This window comes from Canis lupus, chromosome 15 (genome assembly GCF_011100685.1).
Source record: "Canis lupus familiaris isolate Mischka breed German Shepherd chromosome 15, alternate assembly UU_Cfam_GSD_1.0, whole genome shotgun sequence".
Taxonomy (NCBI): domain Eukaryota; kingdom Metazoa; phylum Chordata; class Mammalia; order Carnivora; family Canidae; genus Canis; species Canis lupus.
The window spans coordinates 27,776,292-27,803,112 of record NC_049236.1 but is presented as its reverse complement, the minus strand read 5'-3'; the positions used below and the strand labels follow the sequence as shown (position 1 = coordinate 27,803,112).

General features: G+C 36.7%; 1 protein-coding gene across 12 annotated transcripts in view; it reads left to right on the top strand.

Moving 5' to 3' along the window:
* Window positions 1-26,821, top strand: part of MGAT4C (MGAT4 family member C) — a 548,325-nt gene that overhangs the window by 503,731 nt on the left and 17,773 nt on the right. For 5 of the 12 annotated variants that reach the window (XM_038558594.1, XM_038558595.1, XM_038558593.1 and 2 more), the window contains 2 exons: window positions 11,251-11,419; window positions 13,289-13,414. The exons of 2 other annotated variants lie outside the window; for them this stretch is intronic. Coding sequence is in view for 2 of the 10 variants with exons in the window: in XM_038558590.1 (XP_038414518.1) it covers window positions 13,948-13,962 (15 nt within the window). In the remaining 8 variants the exon portion in view is untranslated. Of the gene's footprint in view, window positions 1-11,250; window positions 11,420-13,288; window positions 13,415-13,808; window positions 13,963-25,763; window positions 25,768-26,821 lie in introns of those variants that run through there. 5 more of the 12 variants (XM_038558590.1, XM_038558589.1, XM_038558596.1 and 2 more) reach the window with 4 other exon arrangements.

Here is a 26,821-nt window from a genome sequence, read left to right as displayed (position 1 = left end):
ATGTAAACAGATCTTACTTTTAGAGACCTTTTTAATTATAACAATGAACATTTTCAAATTAAATCACACAAAAACAATGATTTTAAAGTACTTATACCATACAGTAGACACCTCTTCACAAAAACATCTATTAATACAGAACAAAGTCATATACTGAAGCTAAAGCTGTGGATTATTCATATTGGTTTTGCAATTTTTTTTTAAAGTGAAAAAATTATGTAATTTGCACTGGAACTTTGACTTTTATCCAATTGACCTATCTCCCCATGTGTTGACAAACTTCTTATTGAAATGTCTAGTTATTCCAATAAAAATAATCTTCCATAACTAATAGACCTTATTTCCCTTGTTTTCCCGTTCTTGCTCTTTAGTTTCAAAAGGCATAGGCTCAAGTAAAATGGTTGCTCCATTACTAACCTATCATCAAGATTCTACTTAGAGTGATTTCACAATGTCTGCAGATTTAAGGACTAACTTATTTTTTTCATTTTAAATTTCATTTTTTTCTGTTCCAGATTAATCTCCAGTCTCAAAAGCATACATAATAATACTTTTGTTATATGCCATGCTAGGCTGAAATTAACCAGGAAACTCCTTTCACCCCCAAATTCAGAGAAGGAAGTATGTGTTGTGGTTAAGATCCTGGGTTCTGAAATCAGCTGTCTTCGAGTTCCCTCTCTGCATCATTTCCAGAGTGTGTATCTTATAAGAAATGAACTTGTTTCCACATGTGTGAAATGACAAAGATATTAACGGTGCTTATTTCACAAATCAGATGAATTATAGCACATAAAATTCTTAACATTGAGCCAGCACTTAGTAAAAGCTCAATATGCTGGTGGTATGTAATTTGGAGATTATCAGCTTTCAGCGTTTGTACCATTGTCCATTAAAAAAGATCAGGTTTTTCACTACGTGTTATCTTTAATTAGTTCAGTCTTTTAAAGGGCTAATCATCTGACTCTGACTATGTTAAATGCTGCAGACGATAATTACAAAACCGAAAACACAGTTTTTGGTACTCCAGTTTGATCAAAATTACGAAAGTGAAAGTTTGCAGCAACTACATGTTGAGTGAAAATATAGATGACGACGTGTAATGAGAAATCTGAGGTCATTTCTTACCTATAATATGGCTCTTTCCCTCTTATTTCCTTCACCAGAGCTTTTTGTTTTAATGCAATCGTCCTGCTCCCAACCCCCAGAAACTCTGCTCAGACTCAAATTCCCACCCACACTTTTGCATACAACAAAGCAAACAAATTAGCAAAATAGCTTCTTATAATTCAGAACATTTTCTTTGAAGCCCCACTAAAGGTTTCTTAAATTTTGATTAAAGAGATGCTTTTGTCTGTGTTCTCAAATGGCAAATTCGTCAATTAAAAATCTACTCAAAAATGTTGGGGAACATCTCTGAGGTATACATTTTCCTAAATAAAGTATATATTTTGCCTTCAATGAACCCATAGTTTATTGGGGTGAAAATTGTGTAAAGAAATAGCCAAAAGAAAGAAAGAATGAATGAATGAATCACAGGGATGACTGGGTGGCACAGTGGCCTGCTCACGAAGTGATCCCCAGGTCCTTGGATCAAGTCCCCCCATTGGGCTCCCTGCATGGAACCTGCTTCTCCCTCTGCCTATGTCTCTGCCTCTCTCCCTCTCTGTGTGTCTCTCATGAATAAATAAGTAAAATCTTTATAAAAAGAGAAAGAATCACAATGGAGGGTTAAAGCTGATACGATAGAAAAGTTACACAAAGGGACCCAAATAAAGGACTGATCACTTCTGTTTAGAAGAGGGAAAATCAGGCAATGTTTCAAAGAAGCAACAACATTTGAGCTACTGGAGGGGAGGAGTGGGGAGTATTGAGCAAACACAGAACACGGTGTTGGCGTGGAATACTGTCAACTAACTATTAAGACAAAAGAAGGTGACAGGAGAAATTCTTTTGATGACATGCAAAAGAATTTGAACTTTGTACCATCAGCAAATGGAATTATGGAATATCTCATGCTTGAGAATGACATGGTCAGATTTGTTTTAAGGAAAGACTGCAGATGAGTGTGACAGAGGGATCTGAAGGATGTAAGATATTCTTTAGAGACAGCAATTGATGGAAGAGTTTTAACAACACATGTTTGATGATTCTGGACTAAATACACTTGCTTTTTTTTAAAGATTTTATTTATTTATTCATGAGAGACACATAGAGAGGGAGAGGCAGAGACACAGGCAGAGGGAGAAGCAGGCTCCATGCAGGAAGCCTGATGTGGGACTCGATCCTGGAGCTCCAAGATTACACCCTGGGCCAAACAAAGGCAGATGCTCAACTGCTTGAGCCACCCAGACATCCTGATACACTTGCTTTTAAAGGCTGGAAATTTTAGGTATCTTAAGTCAATGAAGAACCTATAAAATCAAATATTATACTGATTATAAACCATTACTAACTATATATATTTTATGTTGATGAAGCATTATTGCACATATGCAATATTGTCCTAGGAAAAATGAATAAGCACAGTAAGTCTAAAACTGTTCTTTCAAAGATAAGTTTAGCAAAGTGAAAGGAAGTTTAACATTAGTCAAATCTCTGGAAAATGACAGTAAAAACTTTATGGATGGCCATGAAGCAAAGAAAGATTCTAAACTATTTTATGAATTATAAAATACGGTTATGTTTAACACAGTTTCAGTGTTACATGTATTCACATAAATTCCAAGTGTTCGACTAATTGTTGAAACAGATAATTTCTCATTAAACAGAATATTTTATTACTGGGTCAGCATTCTCAACTGGATAGAGAACAGTTAAAATGTGTTGTCTGTAAAGACTGTATTCTCAATTAATGTTTTTCAGATGAATTTTATGGATAAACATCCAAAAATTCTTGACAAGAAATAGAGTATAATATATGATTTGATCTAAATAATTAATTCAAAATTAGAGTAGCCAATGGCATATAAATTAGAAACTACTGATTTTTTAAATTATAATTTTCAAAATAAAAATCTAATAAAATTACTGAAAAATACCCAAAATGGTCTAAATATCATTAAATAATGCTTCTTGCTAGGGTATTTGAACTTAGTCACTAGCCATGGCTTTGTTTTGCTTTTAAAGATTTATTTATTCATGAAAGACACACAGGGAGGGGAGAGAGAGAGAGAGAGAGAAAGAGAGAGAGGCAGAGGGAGAGGCAGGCTCCATGCAGGGAGCCTGATGTGGGATTCGATCCCAGGACTCCAGTATCATGCCCTGGGCTGAAGGCAGGTGCCAAACCGCTGAGCCACCCAGGGATCCCACTAGTCATGGTTTTTGAGGATATATGGAAGACAGGAGAAGTCTGCTTTTAATGCTTAGTTATCAGAATAGTCAATAGTCATAAAAATACCTATGAAAATGCTTCCTAATGGTCTTTCACAGCCCCTTCGCTTCCTGTTTACGATGCTATATGTTCAGTTTGCTTATGAGGTGGGGCTTAGTTTCAAAGTTAAAAATCTTCCATTTCCTGAGAGTCTCCTAATAATAGTCATTATAACTCTGGGTTTTTTTTCCTATTTTTAAGAAGATGGACATATTTATTTATAATATACTGAGAACTGGTTAATAATGATTTTAAGAAACCAAATGCAATGCAGACTGAAATATGCATGTTTTCTCTGGAGATCTCCTTCTACTCAGTAAATGGCACCCATACACAAATGCATTGTTGTTACTTTAATTGGAAAGAACCCTTTTTAGTAATGTCCCTGGCTCTGGAAGAATTATAAACACACAGATTGTAAGAGCTAAGAAAGCTTATTTAACTAAGCTGTCAACAACAATCTCTCAGATCTGCTTAAATTTATTGGGAGGCGGGAAGATCTATTTGAAATGCTGACAAGAAACACAGAACCAGTTCTAATAGTGTTACATTTAATACACAGGGCTGTATTACAAGGTTAAAGAGAGTTGGCAGTATGTATCATAAATGTAGCTACCCTTTAACCCAGCAACTTCATTTATAGGATTATATCCAAAAATTATGCACAATGGGTTACAAGAATTCTCACTGTATCACTGTAGCATATTTTGTAATAGAGAATATTTGGAAACAACTTACAGATGTATGTGTGAGAAGAGGGTCAAATAAAAGTTCAATTATATGATTCAGCAATTTTAAATAATATAGAACTATTTTAAATAATATAGTATTCATACTGACATGGAAAGATTTCCAACATATGTTAGGAAACAAAAAGACACAAAGCTATACACATAATGTGGTTCAGTAAATTTGTGTTATTTTAAGCAGATGTGTGTGTGCTGTGTCTGTGTATGTGTAGAAAAGCGCCCTGGGAAATTAAATTATGAGGGGGTCTGGTTATTTCTAGTAGGAACTTTGGTATTTGGGGGAGGGGATAGTCACTGCTTCTATTTTTATACATTCTTGTATTACTTGTGTAATTAAACTATGAAAGCAATATAGCTTCTCTTTCTATCTCACACCTTATGAATAGTACTTGGACACTTTGTTTATTGTAACATTCGCTTTTTATTTTTATATTAGCAAAAACATAAGATTTCAGGATATATACATGCTATCACAACCACAGAATGTATCTATAGTACTATAAGCAACATTTCTCCTAATTTATCATTCTACTTTCACTATATTAGTTTGGCAGGTGACATATATATATAGATATATATATTGATATATATCTATATATAGATAGATGATATAGTTATAGATATAGACATAGATGATATAGACAGACATAGACATAGACATAGACATAGACATAGACATAGACATAGACATAGACATAGACATAGACATAGATATAGATATAGATATGTCTTTGGTTTGAATCTCAACTATTATGCCACCCTGAACAGGTTTGTTAAACATACCCTAAAACCTCTTTTTTCTTGTTTAAAAAATGGATATCATAGTATCTAGTTTTTGAAGTCCTAGGGGGATTTCACACGACAGTGCATGCAGAAAGTCATGTAGCATAGTACCTATCATATGTTTCCCTAAAATGTAGATTTTTTAGTGCTTTTTCATAGTTAATAGCCCATTTTCCTCAATAAATTATAGAATTTATGAAACAATGTATGAAGATATTATTCTATGAATTTCTCAACAATGAATATATTTGCAAAACTTTTAATTTTCTAATAACATTTTAGCTATTGAATACAGAAATATAATTATTTTACTATAAAAGAGCTGGAGGTTAGCCTTGAAGAAACATATTTTATGTAATTCTTTCATTTTAAACGATTATCTGCACAATGCCATGAGTTGGTGTTATTTGGGGTACACATGGGAAATAATGCAAAATAGATTACAAGAATGAACATAGGAAAATTGGATTTCCCTGTTGAAATTATTAATTTCTTTCTCAAATGAGTTTTTCATTATAGATTTTCATTATGCACTCAGTCCATAGCTTCCTAATCAATAAAGTAATTCCTACCAGGGGACAATGAAAAGGAAGAGAGACTTGAAAGGTTGGTATAAAAATAATGTTTAAGGAACTGGTAATGAATCCAGATTTGAATTTATTTATTCATTTTTTAAAATCACTTGATGATCTCTTTTAAGAAATCTGTAGCCATGGGGAAAAGATAAAATTTTTATTCTGTTTCCATCTGAGAGTAAACCAAATGAACTGATGTTATTCTACAACTGTTACTAATACTAGGTTTAATCTTAACCTTACAAATCCAGGAACTGAAGAAAAAATAAGCTGATATATTAGAATTTTTTTAAGATTTCTGATAACAAAGTGAGTGAACGGAATTAACACTTTGAAATACATTTTTTAAAATGTCAATTACACCATTGCTGTAAGAATCCCTATGCCACAGATACTTCCAGGCTTTCCATTTGAGCATTTAACTATGGAAATGACTGTTTCAATTTCACCAAGGGCAGGTTATAAGATGGTAAATGATATTTGCCTTGTTATGCTTGAATTAGCACTTCTGGTCAGCCTGAAATTATGTATCTGTCTAGCTCTATGATGTAGAATTTTATGGCCTCAGTTGTCCCTTTGAAGTACAATTATGACTCCTTTTAGAAATGAAAACTGTATCTTCTATAAAATTAACATGTGAGCATTAATTTTGCAAAATATAAAAAGAGAAGGAATTGAAATATTCCTTAGCTCAGAACACATATTACCTTTAGACTAATACCTTCTAGTATTTTTGGTTCACACTTTTTTGTATAATTTTAAAAATACATTGTAGGTAGAATTTTAGTTGCTTTTTAAAAAAATATGTTGTTTTAAATATGCTATGTGTCTATTACTGAGAATTAAGAAATATAGACGAGTATAAAGAAGTAACAACAATCCATATTTGTATGAAACATACAACCAATATTAATGTCATTGTAGCTCTTTAATCTTTTTTCTCTATGCATTTTTGCAGTTAAAATTATACATGTATTTAAGAGTAGTAAACATATAAGAACACTTATAGGTCTTAGATAAAAGAAAATATGTGGAGGTGATTTATTGACAAATTATGTTGGACATTTTCACTCAAGAAGAATTTTAAAGATATAGAAAAAAATTCATTTCTCAAATTTCTTGACATAAAAGTAACTTGTAAGTAACTCAACTCTACTGCTCTGGTAGGAATAAACCAAAACCAAAATTTGTTGGCAATTATGCTTATAAACCCAAACTATATAAATATTATAGCCATCATAAGCATGCCTACTTTGTGAATGGAAGAAATTCAGTTACCATTTCGAGTGCCTATAAACAAGGAGTAATGTATTCTAATTGACCGTTGGATACAGTTCTATTAATACATTTCTTGATTCTTTAAAATTCAAAGGTATGAAGGAGAACTGAACTTTGCAGTATTTATTTATTTTTTTATTTTGATTTTATTTGGAAAAGGAAGAATTGCAATTCAGCACAAATGATGGTAAACCACAGACAAGTCTGAAGACACAAAGGGAAGTCAGCCTTTATTAAGTTTTTGGAGGCAGTTGAGGAGGATTTGCTTTTTTAATTTTTTTAAGATTTATTTATTTATTTGAGAGAAACCACATACATGGGCGAGAGTAGGGGGGAGGGGAAGAGGGAGAGAATCTCTAAGCAGACTCCCCATGAGCAAGGAGCCTGACACAGGAATCCAATCCCAGGACCCATGAAATCATGACCTAAGCTAAAACCAAGGGTCGGACACTCAACCAACTGAACATCCAGGTACCCTGAACTCTGTAGTATTTAATACAAAGTCCAGCTTCACTGTTCAGATTCAAAATCAACATGAGAACAGCTAATTTTTACTGGTTTCCTAGGTTCAGAATCAAAACTAAAAACTTGTACTTATGTAGCCCTTTCTCACCATGTCTCTCCATTCTTGGTTCTTAATTCATCTCTAAATGACTTACTGGATATCTGTAAGTATTTCTAAAGAGAAATAATACTTGAGTTTTATTTCTCAAGACTTAATATATCAGAATAAAATATTTTATTTTGTCCCTGGAAAATAAAGAGAGCTTTTGTGACTTGCATTTATGGGACAAGAGCATTTGCCTTGAGACATAAAGTCCCAAGATATTTTCTCATTATCTTCCTTTTGAATAAAATTATTATGGACGAGAAGTCTGAAACCAGTCTGTTTATTTCATTTTTCAAGATCTTGGTAGTTTATTAATGTGTACTGTGTCTGCTTAGATGATTGTAAGATTGTAAGAAAAGAGAAAAAATACCAACTTCAGAAAACAGAAACGCTATACTCTACATGCTGCTTTCTTTCCCACCCTTATCCACTCCATCCGCCACCATCTCCCCTATGGAACATTTCCTCAAGACATCAACTTCCAAGCAAACTGGGCAACTTCCTTCTTTCTTTATTTTGTGTTTCTATATATATGCACATTTCTAAAGTAATATTCTAACTTATTACGGATGTGATTTATTTTCCATTTACCTTGCATTAAATAGTAGTGCAAGAAAATGAACTTATTAATCTTTTCTCTCTAGTATAATTTCACGATAGTAAAACTTCAGTAAACATTGAAAGATCAAAAGGGATATTTAACATCTAGGACGACACAGACTAAGCAATCACCTAATGGTATTTCTAAAACCTCTTGATTTGGAAGGTATTTCTAAACACGATATGTGCTTTTATTTTACTTCCTCAGTATGTTTTTTTTTCCTGTTCTAGTTAGTCTAGATATGAAATTGCAGGCATCGTGCCTAGCACAGATACCTGGTACATAGTGTGAACTCTATATATGCTTGAATGAAAGGATAAATAAATGGTAATGAATTTTCTAAACAGACTCATTCATTTTTATTTTAGAATTTAATAACAAACTTAAAACAATTCTTAGTGAAAGAGGAAAACAGTACTGAGCATATTATTCAAATAGTAAGATATATTTATGCATATACCATATTTATCTACTTAAACTGAGATTTGGCATTACTGGATTCAAATTACTGTTTACCTGATCCATTACTATCCAAAACTGTGGCAATTTTATCAAAACAACGTATTGCAGACTTTTATACTATTCTAATGATTATGCATAAATGCTTGCATGATCCTTTGGAGGAAAAATCATCTTGTGTAATATCTTCTCATATTAATGATAGAAATATGATTATTAACATGTTTTAATATCATTTCTTTACTCCAAATTTAGCACCTAATTTTTAGGTCTTCCTGACAAACTGTTTGAGTAGGCTCTAATGCATAAAAAGTCAGAGGTTTGAAAAACTGTCATTTATCATACCTATGTAGCATACTTGCTATATACTGTCCCTGAGCACATGACTTTATCTGATCTTTAGTGTCCTTATTTGTAATGTGAGAATAATCACAAAATGTATTTTTATCTACCTCATAAGGTTTTTTACTTAAAGATTTATTTATTTGATATAGGGGGTGGGAGGGCAGAGGGAGGAGAGAGAGAACCTCCAGCAGACTTCCTGTGAGCATGGAGCCCAACACAGGGCTCAATCTGATGACCCCGCAGTCATGACTCCAGCAGAAACCAAGAGTCAGACACTCAACCAACTGAGCCACCCAGGCACCCCTCTACCTCATGAGTTTTGTGGAGGACTTATTTTACAGTCCTCTAAATGAGTCAGTTATCGTCATTGTCACTGTCACTTTCTTCCCCACCACAACTCGAAACACCTTGCATGCCCATAATTTGCCCAAGCACTATCTCCTGTATTCTCGCTAAAGTGCTTAGTTCAGTGCTGTCTATTATTGTTTGACTCCAGCTCGCCTTTTTCATTTAGCTCATTGGAAAGAAACTCGAAGTCTGTAAGAGAATGATAGCCTAAAAAAAAGAACTTGGTAAATACAGAATACTTCTGGTCTCAGCTTCATGTTGAAAAAGATTGTTCTTTCTTCCCAATCCTCATCTCAAGTTTTACTATTTTAATGGTCAGTGACAGGAAACCTCCTGCTTGTCAGTGCTACACATTTTCTATCTGTGTTTCTTTCTGCTTAAAATAAACCAGAAAATCAATCTTGCTGGTCACTATTGTAAACCCTAAGGAATAATCTAGACTTTATAATTTTCTATTTAGCTACCACCTATAGCTACAAGTGTACTATACAATGTGAGATTGCAAAAAAATCTTACATTAAAAAACAATTACATTTGTTCCATTAATATCTGAGCCATACGTACAAAATGTAAAGATAATAATGTTTTGTAAAGCTTTTCTCATTTTTTGACTTCCTGAAGCTTTTGCTATGTCAGCAGCATTCTTTCTTTTCATCAGAAAGTATTGAATACTGCCCTGAGGGTGTATGCAGCCTTCCACAAAGTAGAAAAACAAATTGAGCAAGCATTAAAAAAGGCAAGCCAAGCAAGTCAGATACATATAATGGCACATGTCAGACAGATAAACAGTTGATGGCAAGACTCCTTTCATGATTTTCCCTGATGTGGGGTTTAGTATTGGCTCAAGCCCATATGACTTAGAGAATATAACTTTACTTTTGCATTTTTTGATTTAAAAACAGACTATTAATTAAAATGTAAACTGAAGCTTAGTGCCTTGGGGTAGATTAATGTAGCCACATTCAATCAGATGAATGTAGAGAACCGATATCCCTACATTAATGGCAGGGATATGGCTTCCCTTTCTCCCAATATCCTACACAGCTGTGGAATAGTTTGCACTCGGGACGTATGATTTCACCCTATAGAGCCAGAGAGAGAACTGAGCTCATTAACATTTGGTTGTTTGTTGCATATCGTCCAAGTAACATTCTAGAAACATGAAGAATTTGTGGTAACATGCACGAGCATATGCACTCTAAACAAACAGCTCTGTGGTATAATAATTCACTTGTCACTTCACATCAGGATCAATTCTTTAATAAATGACCATTTTTTCTGAACTGATCAAAACTAGCATGCAAATTTCCACAGTGTCTTCCCAAGAAGAAAAATAATGGAAGTGCTTGTGCAACTAATATTTTATCCGTGTCCATGAGCAATAATTTGAAACAAATATTTATTGTGTTACCATGACATAGTCTTTATTTCTATACATATATGTACATATGTATGAGGTAATAAAGATAAGCAGATGGTTCCACAGAGCCAAATAATATCTGTCCCAAAATTATATGGCTTCTAAAACTTTGTGCCATACATGAATTCTGATATTAGATCAGATTACGTCTGTCTCAGGCTCTCCTGGCACAAGCTAATTACTCTGTTTTGCTGGTGTTCTGCAAAGTACCCAAGTGCTTTGAAGTGTCAACATTATTTTTTTTTTTTTTTGCTGCTGCTGCTGCTGCTGCTGCATTTCTTAAATATTATAAGAGATCTTGATTTATCTCATTTATGAAAGATTTCAATCCACCAAATACTAAAACTGACTAGTGGCATTATCCTCATTTTTCCCTGAAATTATAAAATAAACACAGAAGAGTCTATGGTATTTTGTTAATAGACAAAGGTAAGTTTTGCATTTTGCAACAAAATACCTAGAGATTACATTGTAGGTCTGGATCATGTCAGGGAAGCTCTTACACAAGATTTAAGAGTGGTGTGGGAAAGAAATACAAATATTCATGGGCTAGTAATTTTCTCATAGCCTCAAGTTCAAGATTTCTGCAATGCAACACACACAAACAGAACAGTAGTTGTTTGTTCTTAAAAATAAAAAAAAGCAAAACAACAACACTCCTCCAAGTACTAAAGCGATATGATTTGTTTGTTTGCTCTGTTTTTTTATGTAGGTTCCACGTCCAGCGTGGAGCCAAATGTGGGGTGTGAACTCACAACCTTAAGATCCAGATCTGAGCTGAGATCAAGAGTCGGATGCTTAACCAACTGAACCACCCAGGTGCCCCCATGATAAGAAATTTTTAAAAAGTATTCTACATATAAGAAGCTCAGGATCTAAAGGTAAATAAGACATATAAAAACAATATCAAGAAGTAGAAAGTATTAAGTAAATTAATAGAAGTATAGATAAGATGGTAAAAGTTCAAAAAAGTAAAAACTAATTTTCTACTAAAATGGGGTTCAGAAAAATCTTCAGCTAGAAAGTAACATTTTTGGTGATCTAAAATTAAATTTCAAAAAGTGGGAATTGGTAAAGAAGAGAGCAAGTTGATAGAGATTAAAATGTGAGGCAAATGTAGAGAACAGTATCTTAAACTGATGCACACAATTACAGAGCCTAAGGAGGAAAGGAATTATGTAGGAAAGTATGTTCACGTATTAGACAATTTATTGTTAAGCCTTTGAGAAATGAAATAGTGTCTCACATTTCTTAGCCTTACATACTTCTAAATAGTTCAATCCCTACATTTTTCTAAACAAGGGTAGGGATTCCAGAACTAACATGCAGATTGGCTTTCAGTTGACATCACTCAGCTTCACCTCTAATGCAGGCCTGATTCCCCTCAATGTTGGATTTGAAAGGAGAGTCCAACAGAGCTTTCATGGAGATCCGCTGCATTTCCCCAGGAGGTATCTTCAGGCACAGGGATGCTCATGGTGGTGTAGGTGATTGCAAAGTTCTGCTGGATCTATCCCATTTGCTCACAGTTTTAGTTTCCATAGCTTGGGGCTAGCCTCAACCAGAGGTTTTGCCAAGCAAGTCCCAATTCTGGTAATACGAGGTCATCTTCCTGTGTTTCAAACGGGATATTCAAAAGTCCTCCTAGTCTAAAATTGCTAGAGATAGGTGACTTCAACCCTGTGACAAAACTTTGATATTACCAGACTTGTAGAATGGAAAAGTTCCAATAAACTGTATGAACATTTGTTTCTAAAAAAGGTATTGTTTTGCTTGACTGGCTCTCTTGCATTTAGTTGATCTGTAGATGGCAGCTTCATCAAAGATCCTGAACCCCATTCCAGAAAGGGTTATCATGAAGCCTGGCTTAATCCCTTTTTTTTTTTTTTTCCATCTGCCTAACCTCCAAGGAAATCTATTTTTTAGCTATTATTTTCTGGACTGTCTGGAAGATGGTCATTTCTTCCACTTGCATTCAATGTGGTTATAGTAATTTCAGGGTTGTATCTATGAGGAAGGATGTAGCCCATTTCTATGAAGTTGTGTCCGTACAACCACACACACTGCTATGTATCCAAAATCCAGAGATAGTCAGTCTTGTAGAATTTCAAAGTTAGTTGATCAATACTCTTTCATTGTAATCACTTGCTTTGCATTTTAAAAGATGCAGAACTGTTTACAAACAAAACATTAGGCGTAAGCACTTCAACTTCATTAAAGGTCAGAGAGAGGGAGGCCACTGGGAAGTGACAGCTCTTAGATCCCTGAGGCGCCATGTTGAAACTCTGAATGAAGCTGCTCAGTGTCATATTTTTTCCTCCAGTTATTGCAGGAATTGCCAAAGCTCCTGCCTCAACCAATCTAAGCTTCATTGTGGTGGCAACTTTGCAGGGTGTTTCTTCCAGTTGGGTGACTGGGGGGCACAGTCACAACCTGTATAAACTTTAGGGTTCTCAAACAAGACGTCTTTCATATAGTCAAGAAGGATGGTTCAGGCCTGTGGTGGGTTCTCCACTGGACCTGGGGCTCCTCTTCCAAGTCCCACTGATTGCCATGACTCCAGCACACACAGCTTGTAGGGAGGCAGCAAAGGGAGACCATACCTGAACCAATGGGACTCCCAACCTAGTGGATGCAAGTACTGTTTTATTTCCTGTAACAAAAGTTTTGGGTTTTGTTTTTGTTTTTGTTTTTTATGTAAAACTACTTTATTATTACAAAACCAACAAGCTTTGGGTATTTTATCTCAGGGCTGGGAAGAAGTACAGGGTGAAGATATCATAGTGCTGATCCAAAAGAATTACTCAAATACTCTCTGCCTCCTCCACCTGCCCAGGGCTGCTCTGCTGTCTTCCAAGAACCCTTCCTCCAGAAATGCAAGTACAAATCTCAGTGCAGCTAATTCCAGAACTTGAAAAATAAACAAAATAGTTTTTAAGAGCCATTAGGTTCCCCTTTCCCCGTTTTTGCAGAGAGCAGGACTGAAACAGACCAACTGGATTTGGCTTCACCGCATGAAGCTTGGGGTCTGGGGGGCAAGGGAAGTCCTGCGGGATGGGACCCCTGGTTGAGCGCTGTGCAGGGCAGGCTGGGCTTTTGTTAACGCACTTCATTACCTGGCATTGTTTTATCACTGTGATGACCCACCCAGACCATTTGCAGGTAGCTTTCCTGATTTCTGCCCTGCGGCACAGCTGAGTCCTGTTGTTACGTTATTCCCTACAAACCGGACCTGAAGGAAAAGCCCCACCCCCACCTCCACCCCCACCCCCAGGCCCCCACCCCTACCTCCCACCTCCCACCTGAAAACGCATCCTGACATCTAGTGTGGATCTTCTCACTTAGCACCAGAACTTCCAAAGCTAGCTTCTTGCTTCCCGTTCAGGATCTGATACGTAAGAACTAAATAATGAACAACATAAAGGTAGGAAAAACCATCAGTACCAGGAAGCATGAACCTGAACTCTGATAATGGTAGTTGAGAATGGGGAGAAATTGTGGCAGATGAGAATGGAAGACTCGAGACAGAACCTGGAATATTTCTGACTTTGGGGGAGTAGGAGGCAAATAAATAACGTCTGAGATGATTTGACTAGGCAATTAGAAACCTAGACCTACCAAAAATGAGACTCTAAGGAGGAGTAAGATGGAGTGGAAAGTCATCCTGATATTTTAAATTCATTGTGTTTGTGTGATCCGCAGGAAATCTGCCTAGAGATAATAGTCTCTATTCAAAAATTGGAAATAGGCTCCAAAAGGAGTCCTAGCTGAAGATCTAAATTTTGAATTTTGCTCAAAAAGTGGTTATAAGAGAGGTCACGTAATGCCAAAAGGTTGTAAAGAAAAGAAGACTGGACGGAATGATCGGAAAGAACAATATTATAGGAGGGAAAGATTGCTAAGAACGTCTTGTATCCTCTTTGGGGATGGTTTAGTAAAGTTAACAAGACAAAATTCAGGAAGGATTAGTATTAAATAGTGAGGAAGAAGAGTACTTTCTCACTAATCTACTTGTTTCATTGACAGTGATTATAGCAGTTTTTATATATATGCATAATTACGTATATAGGAGTATATGCTACACTATTTATAATTTCAAAATTATATGTAAATACATGAATATATAATATACACTTTATATGTGAGTATATTATCCATATTTTCATATGTAGTCTTTACAAAAAAAATTACAGAGTGAAAATAATTTATTTCCATTTTAAAAATGACTTATTTGGTATAGCATTACATCCAAACGATTTTTAAGTAGTTATGTCTTTGAAGTAGTTGTGTACTTGTGAACATTCAAAACCTGGGTCTTCCAAAGAGAATGTGATTCTTCCTTAAAAAAAAAAAAAAAAAAAAAAGAGATCTTATTGAACCAGATGTGCAAACTTTGCATACATTTGGAGCAGAGGAGTAGGGTTTTTACATATCCTTATTTCCATAACTATATTTACAATCGACAGTGTTGTATTATAAATTTCTGACAAAGAAGCTGTTTTTGAAAACATTTGCAGTAAAACTACTAAACAAAACATGTCCCATCACATGTGCAAGAGATAAAGTGTATTGTAACATATGTTGTTAGCAAATAAATCTCTCATGACATTTATGGGTATATAAAGATGATATATCATCTTGAGAAAATAACTCACTCAAACCATGATAATATGAGTTATCTTATTTCTAAATGAACCTAATCTGTAATAATCAACCCATGACCTCTGAAAAACACTTTATACATCTCTAGAATTATGCGAAGACCAAGCAGAAAATTTCTAACAAATAAGACACTGTTTGAACATGGAAGCAAAATACTGCTCAAATAACCTGTCCTCATTTGTGTGACTGGTAGTTTCAAGCAGGAGCATGCTAGTGCCATATATGTTATCAGGATGTGCTCACCTGTTTAAGAATTGGAAACCAAGTTTTAACTTTCTTTTAATATTCCCGATTTGGTAAGCATGGTGAGCTTGATTTTGCCAGGTGCAATATAGTGGTTTTCAATTGATAAACATTTTATTGCTTAACTTGTATCAACATGCTTTCTTTTCACACTAGGACCCTGAGAGACTAATGCTGTTGCAGAGTGTCTATGGATTAAAAATGGCCACCTGGAATGCCTGGGTGGCACAGTCATTTAGGCATCTGACTGAGTTTCGACTCTGGTCATGATCTCAGGGTGGTGGGATCAAGTCCCATGTCCGGCTCCACACTCAGCATGGAGTCTGCTCATGATTCTTTCTCCCTCTCCCTCTGACCCTTGCCCTCCCTCTAAAAATTAATAAATAAATCTTTAAAAAAATAAAAATGGCTACCCAGTAATGCTATCATGAAATCTAGGAGTTACCTTGCTTTTAAATCTCTCTACTTCTCTCCATCACATTTCCACCTAAGCCATCAGCATCTCTTTCATGGAATGTGCCTTTCTCTCCTTTGTTGAATTATTTTGAATTACATCACTTTATGGTCAGAAAGGAAACATTCTTTAAAATCTCTATGTACCAAAAAAAATAAAAAATAAAAATAAAATCTCTATGTACCGTATATTGTTGACCAAAACACACAAAAAAAATTAAATATTAAGGGATAGCATTAGATTATTCAGATGCTCTGTCTTTACTTTTTTTTTTTTTTTTTTTTTTTTTTGGCTATTTAAACTGTCAGATCCTGAGAGAAGGATCTTACCATCCCTCACTGTGTTTGCAGACCTATAAACACGTGCTTATGTTTCAAAAAGTTCTTAATTTACATGTGTTTCTGCTCTGATGTTTCCCAATTTTTGGTCTCTTGACCTGTCTTGGGCTGTGAGCATTTCCCTCATGTCTTTAGCTGAGCATCTAGTGCATGTGTGTGAGAACATTATCCAACACTGGTAAAGAATCACTGGAAAAGAACAATTAGCTCAGTTTCTGGAACGCAAAGACATAAGTAATTCATTCAGAATAGAAAAAACTTGTAATATATATATATTTTAAAATATTTGATTTATTTATTCATGAGAGACACAGAGAGAGAGAGAGGCAGAGACGCAGGGAGAGGGAGAAGCAGGATCCATGCAGGAAGCCTGATGTGGGACTTGATCCCAGGGCTCCAGGATCATGCCCTGAGCAGAAGGCAGACGCTTAACTGCTGAGCCACCCAGGCGTCCCAAAATTGCAATATATTGACCAACAGATAGAGTACTCAGAAGAGTACTACCTTAGTAGTGAAGTAAAATTAGCCTTAGTCTGGAGGCTTCTCTGAAACTGGCACTCTGACAGCAAAAGTTAAAAAGGGAAATTATAACTGGAGGGTATTATACTGAGCAAAATAAGTCAATCAACGAAAGACAATTATATGGTATCACTCATATGAAGAATATAAGAAACAGTGTAGAGGATCATAGGGGAAGGGAGGGAAAAACAATGGGAAGAAATCAGAGAAGGAGACAAACCATGAGAGACTCTTAACTGTGGAAAGAAACTGAAGTTTGTTGTAAGGGAGGTGGGTAGGGGGATGGGATGGCAGGTGATGTAATGAGCACTGGGTTTGATATGCAACTGATGTATTACTGAATTCTGCATCGAGAACTAATACTGTTCTATATGTTGGCTAATTAATTTACATTTAAAAAAATAAAGGGAAATTATATATATTTCACTGTTTAATATGTAGTTATATTTAGCTTAAATTCTAAAATCAATCAGTATAATTTATCATATTGAAAGAATAATAGAATAATAAATTACATATGATCAACTTAACAGAAGAACAGTGTTTGACAAAATCCAGCCTTCATTCATGATAAAGACTATCAACAATTTAGAGATAGAAGGAAAACATCTCAGTGAGATAACATGCATCTCTTTAAGTAATTTGCTTTCACTACTTTACTACTTCAATTTAATATTATACTGGAGACTGTTGCCAGTAAATAAGTAAGGCAGCAGCAGCAACAACAACAAATTATAATAGCTTAGAAAATAAGTATTAAAACTGCCTTTGCTTACTGATGCAATGACTATTTAACAAAGTCACATGATTTAAGATGTCAATATTAAAATATCAGTTGTATTTCTATGTAGTAGAATCAAACAATTCAAAATGAAGTTTTTAAAAAGGCTCTAATAACATCAAAAAAGGTAAAATTTTTAGGAATAAAGTTTGCAGAAAACATGAAAGATGTCAATATCACTGAAAAATAAAAACATTTGTTACAGAAATTAAAGATGATCTGAATAAATGGAAGTAACTACAATGTTCATAAAATATATTTTCAGATCCAAATAATTTAGTTATACATCGAACAAATTCTTAAATTCTAAACAGCTTTTTTTTTTTTTAGAAATTTGTGTTGATTTTGAGATAATTTATTTGCAGACCTAACAAAGTCCTAATAAAAATCCTAACTAGTTTTTTTCTGTCAAAACTGAGTTATTATTATATAATTTCCACAGAAATGCAAAGGACATGAAAAAGCCAAAAAAAATCTTGGAAGAGGTAAACTAATAAAGGACGATAATTTGGATAGTGTAGTATTGGCATCAAGGTAGACAAATAGATTAATATACCAAAGAAAGACTTCAGATATATAACTATGTACAAATCAAATTTTTTTCAGCAAAGGCACCAAATAAAGTCTCTTAACAAGTGGTACTTGAGCAACTGATTAAGTCTACAGGATGAAAAAAGAATCTCATCCTTTTCCTCACATCATAAGCCAAAATTAATTTGAGATAATATGTAGACCTAAACCTAAAAGCTAAAACTGCACAGCTTCTATAGGAAAATTAGGTGATAGCTTGTCAGAATATGGAAAAGCACTACACTAAAAGAATTAATAAATTCAACTTGATGAACTCTAAAAGTCATTCCTCATCAAAAGACGCTGTTAACACTTTTTTCTTATGCCCTTATTTTTGTTGAAATATATTTGACTTATAACACTGTATAAGTTTAATGTGTACAACATCTTGATTTGATATACCCATATATTGTAATATAATTGTCATTGCAGTCATGTCATACCTCCATCATGTCGCAAAATTATCATTTCTCTGTTCTGGTGGTAATAATTACTATCTGGTTTCTTAGCAAGTTGGATGATTATAATCAGGTATTGAGTCTACTCACTATGCCGAGTATTAAATCTCTTCATATTGTATTACAGAGTATTGCATCATCTTTCAAGTAGGTAGAAATGAAATCTAAAGACTCCATCTTTGTAGGCTTTTTTTTTAACTTTTCATGGAACACAGTTGAATATTCAGAGTTTTTCATTTTCTGATAATGACAAGGAGAAAAATATAAACAGAAGTATTCACTTCATAATTATTAGATGAATCAGATGATGAATGCAAAAAGATACACTACACCACATGATAATGGTAAAATTGATAGTATAAAAATTCAGAGCAATTACTGAGTGAAAGATATATGTCTAAAGAAAAAAAATGTGGTATTCTTTTTTTTATATAATAAATTTATTTTTTATTGGTGTTCAATTTACCAACATACAGAATAACACCCAGTGCTCATCCCGACAAGTGCCCCCCTCAGTGCCTGCCACCCAGTCACCCCCACCCCCTGCCATCCTTCCCTTCCAGCACCCCTAGATCGTTTCCCAGAGGTAGGAGTATTTATGTTCTGTCTCCCTTTCTGATATTTCCCACACATTTCTTCTCCCTTCCCTTATATTCCCTTTCACTATTATTTATATTCCCCAAATGAATGAGAACATACACTGTTTGTCCTTCTCCGACTGACTTACTTCACTCAGCATAATACCCTCCAGTTCCATCCACGTTGAAGCAAATGGGTATTTGTTGTTTCTAATGGCTGAGTAATATTCCATTGCATACATAGACCACATCTTCTTTATCCATCGTCTTTCGATGGACACCGAGGCTCCTTCCACAGTTTGGCTATCGTGGCCATTGCTGCTATAAACATCGGGGTGCAGGTGTCCTGGCATTTCAATGCATCTGAATCTTTGGGGTAAATCCCCAACAGTGCTATTGCTGGGTCGTAGGGCAGGTCTATTTTTAACTCTTTGAGGAACCTCCACACAGTTTTCCAGAGTGGCTGCACCAGTTCACATTCCCACCAACAGTGTAAGAGGGTTCCATTTTCTCTGCATCCTCTCCAGCATTTGTGGTTTCCTGCCTTGTTAATTTTCCCCATTCTCACTGGTGTGAGGTGGTATCTCATTGTGGTTTTGTTTTGTATTTCTCTGATGGCAAATGATGCAGATCATTTTCTCATGTGCATGTTGGCCATGTCTATGTCTTCCTCTGTGAGATTTCTCTTCATGTCTTTTGCTCATTTCATGATTGGATTGTTTGTTTCTTTGGTGTTGAGTTTAATAAGTTCTTTATAGATCTTGGAAACTAGCCCTTTATCTGATACGTCATTTGCAAATATCTTCTCCCATTCTGTAGGTTGTCTTTTAGTTTTGTTGACTGTATCCTTTGCTGTGCAAAAGCTTCTTATCTTGATGAAGTCCCAATAGTTCATTTTTACTTTTGTTTCTTTTGCCTTCGTGGATGTATCTTGCAAGAAGTTACTGTGGCTGAGTTCAAAAAGGGTGTTGCCTGTGTTCTCCTCTAGGATTTTGATGGAATCTTGTCTCACATTTAGATCTTTCATCCATTTTGAGTTTATCTTTGTGTATGGTGAAAGAGAGTGGTCTAGTTTCATTCTTCTGCATGTGGATGTCCAATTTTCCCAGCACCATTTATTGAAGAGACTGTCTTTCTTCCAATGGATAGTCTTTCCTCCTTTATCGAATATTAGTTGACCATAAAGTTCAGGGTCTACTTCTGGGTTCTCTATTCTGTTCCACTGATCTATGTGTCTGTTTTTGTGCCAGTACCACACTGTCTTGATGACCACAGCTTTGTAGTACAACCTGAAATCTGGCATTGTGATGCCCCCAGCTATGGTTTTCTTTTTTAAAATTCCCCTGGCTATTCGGGGTCTTTTCTGATTCCACACAAATCTTAAAATAATTTGTTCTAACTCTCTGAAGAAAGTCCATGGTATTTTGATAGGGATTGCAATAAACGTGTTTATTGCCCTGGGTAACATGGACATTTTCACAATATTAATTCTTCCAATCCATGAGCATGGAATATTTTTCCATCTCTTGGTGTCTTCCTCAATACCTTTCAGAAGTGTTCTATAGTTTTTAGGGTATAGATCCTTTACCTCTTTGGTTAGGTTTATTCCTAGGTATCTTATGCTTTTGGGTGCAATTGTAAATGGGATTGACTCCTTAATTTCTCTTTCTTCAGTCTCATTGTTAGTGTATAGAAATGCCACTGATTTCTGGGCATTGATTTTGTATCCTGCCACGCTACCAAATTGCTGTATGAGTTCTAGCAATCTTGGGGTGGAGACTTTGGGTTTTCTATGTAGAGTATCATGTCATCGGTGAAGAGGGAGAGTTTGACTTCTTCTTTGCCAATTTGAATGCCTTTAATGTCTTTTTGTTGTCTGATTGCTGAGGCTAGGACTTCCAGTACTATGTTGAATAGCAGTGGTGAGAGTGGACATCCCTGTCTTTTCCTGATCTTAAGGGAAAGGCTCCCAGTGCTTCCCCATTGAGAATGATATTTGCTGTGGGCTTTTTGTAGATGGCTTTTAAGATGTTGAGGAATGTTCCCTCTATCCCTACACTCTGAAGAGTTTTGATCAGGAATGGATGCTGTATTTTGTCAAATGCTTTCTCTTCATCTAATGAGAGAATCATATGGTTCTTGGTTTTTCTCTTGCTGATATGATGAATCACATTGATTGTTTTACGAGTGTTGAACCAGCCTTGTGTCCCAAGGATAAATCCTACTTGGTCATGGTGAATAATTTTCTTAATGTATTGTTGGATCCTATTGGCAAGTATCTTGTTAAGAATTTTTGCATCTGTGTTCATCAGGGATATTGGTCTGTAATTCTCCTTTTTGGTGGGGTCTTTGGTTTTGGAATTGAAGTGATACTGGCCTCATAGAACGCATTTGGAAGTACTCCATCTCTTTCTATCTTTCCAAACACCTTTAGGAGAATATGTATGGTTTCTTCTTTAAACGTTTGATAGAATTCCCCTGGGAAGCCATCTGGCCCTGGACTTTTGTGTCTTGGGAGGTTTTTGATGACTGCTTCAATTTCCTCCCTGGTTATTGGCCTGGTCAGGTTTTCTATTGCTTCCTGTTCCAGTTTTGGTAGTTTGTGGCTTTCCAGGAATGCGTCCATTTCTTCTAGATTGCCTAATTTATTGGCGTATAGCTGTTCATAATATGTTTCTAAAATCGTTTGTATTTCCTTGGTGTTGGTAGTGATCTCTCCTTTCTCATTCATGATTTTATTAATTTGAGTCTTCTCTCTCTTCTTTTTAATAAGGCTAGCTAATGGTTTATCTATCTTATTAATTCTTTCAAAGAACCAACTCCTGGTTTTGTTGATCTGTTCCACAGTTGTTCTGGTCTCGATTTCGTTGAGTTCTGCTCAAATCTTAATTAACTCTTCTGCTGCGTGTAGGATCTATTTGCTGTTTTTTCTCTAGCTCCTTTATGTGTAAGGTTAGCTTTTGTATTTGAGTTCTTTCCAGTTTTTGAATGGATGCTTGTATTACGATGTATTTCCCCCTTAGGACTGCTTTTGCTGCATCCCAAAGATTTTGAACGGTTGTATCTTCATTCTCATTAGTTTCCATGAATCTTTTTAATTCTTCCTTAATTTCCTGGTTGACCCTTTCATCTTTTAGCAGGATGGTCCTTAACCTCCACGTGTTCGAGGTCCCTCCAAACTTCTTGTTGAAATTTAGTTCTAATTTCAAGACATTATGGTCTGAGAATATGCAGGGGACGATCCCAATCTTTTGGTATCGGTTCAGACCCGATTTGTGACCCAGTATGTGGTCTATTCTGGAGAAAGTTCCACGTGCACTTGAGAAGAATGTGTATTCAGTTGAGTTTGGATGTAAAGTTCTGTAGATATCTGTGAAATCCATCTGGTCCAGTGTATCATTTAAAGCTCTCGTTTCTTTGGAGATGTTGTGCTTAGAAGACCTATCGAGTATAGAAAGAGCTAGATTGAAGTCACCAAGTATAAGTGTATTATTATCTAAGTATTTCTTCACTTTGGTTATTAATTGATTTAAATATTTGGGGGCTCCCACATTTGGGGCATAAATATTGAGGATTGTTAAGTCCTCTTGTTGGATAGATCCTTTAAGTATGAGATAGTGTCCCTCTTCAGCTCTCACTACAGTCTTCGGGGTAAATTTTAGTTTATCTGATATAAGGATGGCTACCCCTGCTTTCTTTTGAGGACCATTCGAATGGTAAATGGTTCTCCAACCTTTTATTTTCAGGCTGTCGGTGTCCTTCTGTCTAAAATGAGTCTCTTGTGGACAGCAAATAGATGGGTCCTGCTTTTTTATCCAGTCTGACACCCTGTGCCTTTTGATTGGGTCACTAAGCCCGTTCACGTTCAGAGTTACTATTGAGAGATATGAGTTTAGTGTCATCATGATATCTATTCAGTCCTTGTTTTTGTGGATTGTTCCACTGAACTTCTTCTTAAAGGGGAATTTTAAGAGTCCTCCTTAAAATTTCTTGTAGAGCTGGTTTGGAGGTCACATATCCTTTGAGGTCACATATTCTTTCAGTTGCTGCCTGTCTTGGAAGCTCTTTATATCTCCTTCCACTCTGAATGAGAGCCTTGCTGGATAAATATTCTTGGTTGCATGTTCTTCTCATTTAGGACCCTGAATATATCCTGCCAGCCCTTTCTGGCCTGCCAGGTCTCTGTGGAGAGGTCTGCTGTTACCCTAATACTCCTCCCCATAAAAGTCAGGGATTTCTTGTCTCTTGCTGCTTTAAGGATCTTCTCTTTATCTCTGGAATTTGCAAGCTTCACTATTAGATGTCGAGGTGTTGAAAGGTTTTTATTGATTTTAGGGGGGGATCTCTCTATTTCCTGGATCTGAATGCCTGTTTCCCTTCCCAGATTAGGAAAGTTTTCAGCTAGGATTTGTTCAAATACATATTCTGGCCCTCTGTCCCTTTCGGCGCCCTTAGGGACCCCAATTAAACGTAGGTTTTTCTTCCTCAGGCTGTCGTTTATTTCCCTTAATCTATCCTCATGGTCTTTTAATTGTTTGTCTCTTTTTTCCTCAGTTTCCCTCTTTGCCATCAACTTGTCTTCTATGTCACTCACTCGTTCTTCCACCTTGTTAACCATCATCGTTAGGACTTCTAGTTTGGATTGCATCTCATTCAATTGATTTTTAATTTCTGCCTGATTGGATCTAAATTCTGCAGTCATGAAGTCTCTTGAGTCCTTTATGCTTTTTTCTTGAGCCACCAGTAGCTGTATAATAGTGCTTCTGAATTGGCTTTCTGACATTGAACTGTAATCCAGATTTTGTAACTCTGTGGGAGAGAGAACTGTTTCTGATTCTTTCTTTTGAGGTGAGGTTTTCCTTCTAGTCATTTTGCTCAGTGCAGAGTGGCCAAAAGCAAGTTGTATTGGGAAAAGGAGAAAAAGAGAGGAGAGAAAGAAGGAAAGAAAAGAGAAAAAGAAAAAAGGAAGAAAAAAAGAAAAAAGAAGAAGAAAAAGGGAAAGAAAAAGAAAGAAATGAAAAAAAGGAGGTGGGGGAAGCAAACAAATCAAAAAGAAAAAAAAAAAAAACGGGGGCGAGTATCTTCTGATTCTGTATACCTTAAGCCCCTCGACTTCCCCTGGAAATTGTCCGTCTCGCTGGTCTTCTGGGGGAGGGGCCTGCTGTGCTGATTTTCAGGTGTTAGCACTTGGGGGAGCTGCTCTGGAATTTGCAAGCTTCACCAAGCCCCTGCCTGGTGCAGGGCTCAGTGGGGGTTGTTTACCCCGTGAGGCCCCAGGAGGAACAACCGCAGTGGCGGGGCCAGCTCTGGAGCCCTGGAGTCAGCCCCCGCAGGAACCACGGAGCTCTCCTCTGCAGGGCCTGGAGGCTCTGGGGCGGGGCCGCTGATCTGCTCAGCTCGGGCAGGAGCGTCCTTGCTGTCCTGGGCCCTCCCGGCCTCTGTCTGTCCCGGGGGAGGCCGGATCCTGGGCTGTGTCCCGGCACCCAGTGCTCCGGGGCCTGCGCTGTTGGATTCGCGCTCCCGCCCCGCAGCCCCCTCCGCGGAGCCGCCCCCGAGCCCCCCAGCTGCTCCCGGGGCCCCGCAGCCCCCTCCGCGGAGCCGCCCCCGAGCCCCCCGAGCTGCTCCGGGTCCCCCGTGCGCGCTGCAGCCCTTAGGGAGCTCGGCGCACTCTCCCGGGGCGCAGGTCCCTGTTACTGTCCCCGGGAGCCCGAGGGCATCCCCGCCCTCCTGGGTCCTGCTCCACCTCCCTGCGAGCCCCTTTCCGCCCGGGAAGGTCGGTGCAGCTCCTGCTCCTCCGGGACGGGGCTCTCCTGTCCTGGGGACACTCGCCCCGGCCTCAGCCCGGCTCCTCGCGGGGCCCCTCCCCCTCGGAGGCCTTTTGTTTCTTTATTTCTTTTCCCCCGTCTTCCTGCCTTGGTAGAAGCGCGAACTCTTCTCACTGTAGCGTTCCAGCTGGTCTCTCTTTAAATCTCAGGCCTAATTCGTAGATTTTCAGGATGATCTGAAGGTTATCTAGGTAATTTGGTGGGGACAGGTGACTTGGGGACCCTACTCTTCCCCCATCTTGCCCCTCCTCCAAAAATGTGGTATTCTTATTTAGAACTTCTTTAAACAGGATTTCATCTCACAACGTTGCGTAATGAGAAGCTAAAACTCTTTTGTGTTCAGTGGATATGGAACAGTATTCATTCATTTCTTATGAGGTTTACACCAAAATCTACTTGATACTATTATTAGCACACAAATGCTGGTGTGGGGCAGCCCCGGTGGCGCAGCGGTTTAGCGCCGCCTGCAGGCCGGGGTGTGATCCTGGAGACCGAGGATTGAGTCCCACATCAGGCTTCCTGCATGGAGCCTGCTTCTCCCTCTGCCTGTGTCTCTGCCTCTCTCTTTGCTCTCTCTGAATGAATAAATAAATAAATCTTTAAAAAAAAATGCTGGTGTGTAAACAAAATGAGTTGGAAGAAAATAAATGTAGATGTGAGACTGGTGTTTCTACTTCTACAAAAGAAAATATAAAGTTATTATGAATCAAATAAGACTATTCTTGCTTTAACAAAATTATGAGCCATCAAATTTCCCAAGAGCATTGAGTCTTCATGGTGCAAGTTCAAGAAGAACCTGAAGTAATGATACCTGTTTGAGATGTACTTGAAATTTGGAATTAGAACTTACAAGATGGATACATTCCTGCTTCAGGAATGATGGTTGAAAAGCAGTTTATGAAACATTAGGAACATATAGTTCTAAATTAGAAAAATAAGGAATAAAATTGGGATTATTTTTGCTTACATCCTTACTAATACTTCTGATGAAGTTGTTTTCACTATCTTTTTTTTTACTCCTATAACTTATTTGTCAAATGACAAAATAACAAATAAACATTCTATTGTCTGAACATGAAAAGACACTCAATATCATTAGTCATCAGGGAAATGCAAATCGAAACCATGCAAAGATATCACCTCATACCAGTCAAAATGGCTAGTATCACAAAGACAAGAAATAATAAGTGTTGATGAGGATGTAGAGAAAGGGAACCCTCATCTATCATTGGTGGGGATGTACATTTGTGCAACCACTGTGAAACACAGTGTGGAGTTTCCCCAAAAAATTAAACATAGAAATGCCGTTTGATCCAGTAATGCCACCACTGGCTATTTACTCCAAGAAAATAAAAGCAGTAATTTGAAAAGATAGATGCACTCTTATGTTTATTGCAGCATTATTTACAATAGCCAAAGTATGGAAGCAGCCCAAACATCCATCCGTAGATGAATGGATAAAGAAGATTAGACATATATAGATATACACACATACACATTACAATGGAATACTACTTGGCCATTAAAAAATGAGATCGTGCCATTTGCAACAACATGGATGGATCTAGGAGTTATTATGCTAGATGAAATAAGTCAAACAGAGAAAGACAAGTGCCATATAATTTCCTTATATGTAGAATCTAAAAAAATAAACAGGCTAGTAAAAACAGAGAACAGCTGGTAGCTGCCAGAGGGAAGATGGGTCAAGGGATGGGCAATATATGAAGGGAATTAAGATGTAAAACTTCCATTCATCCCATAAACAAGTCACAAAGATGAAAATACAACATAGGGAATACAGTCAACAATATTGTAATGACATTGTATGGTGACAGATGGTGACTACACAGCACAG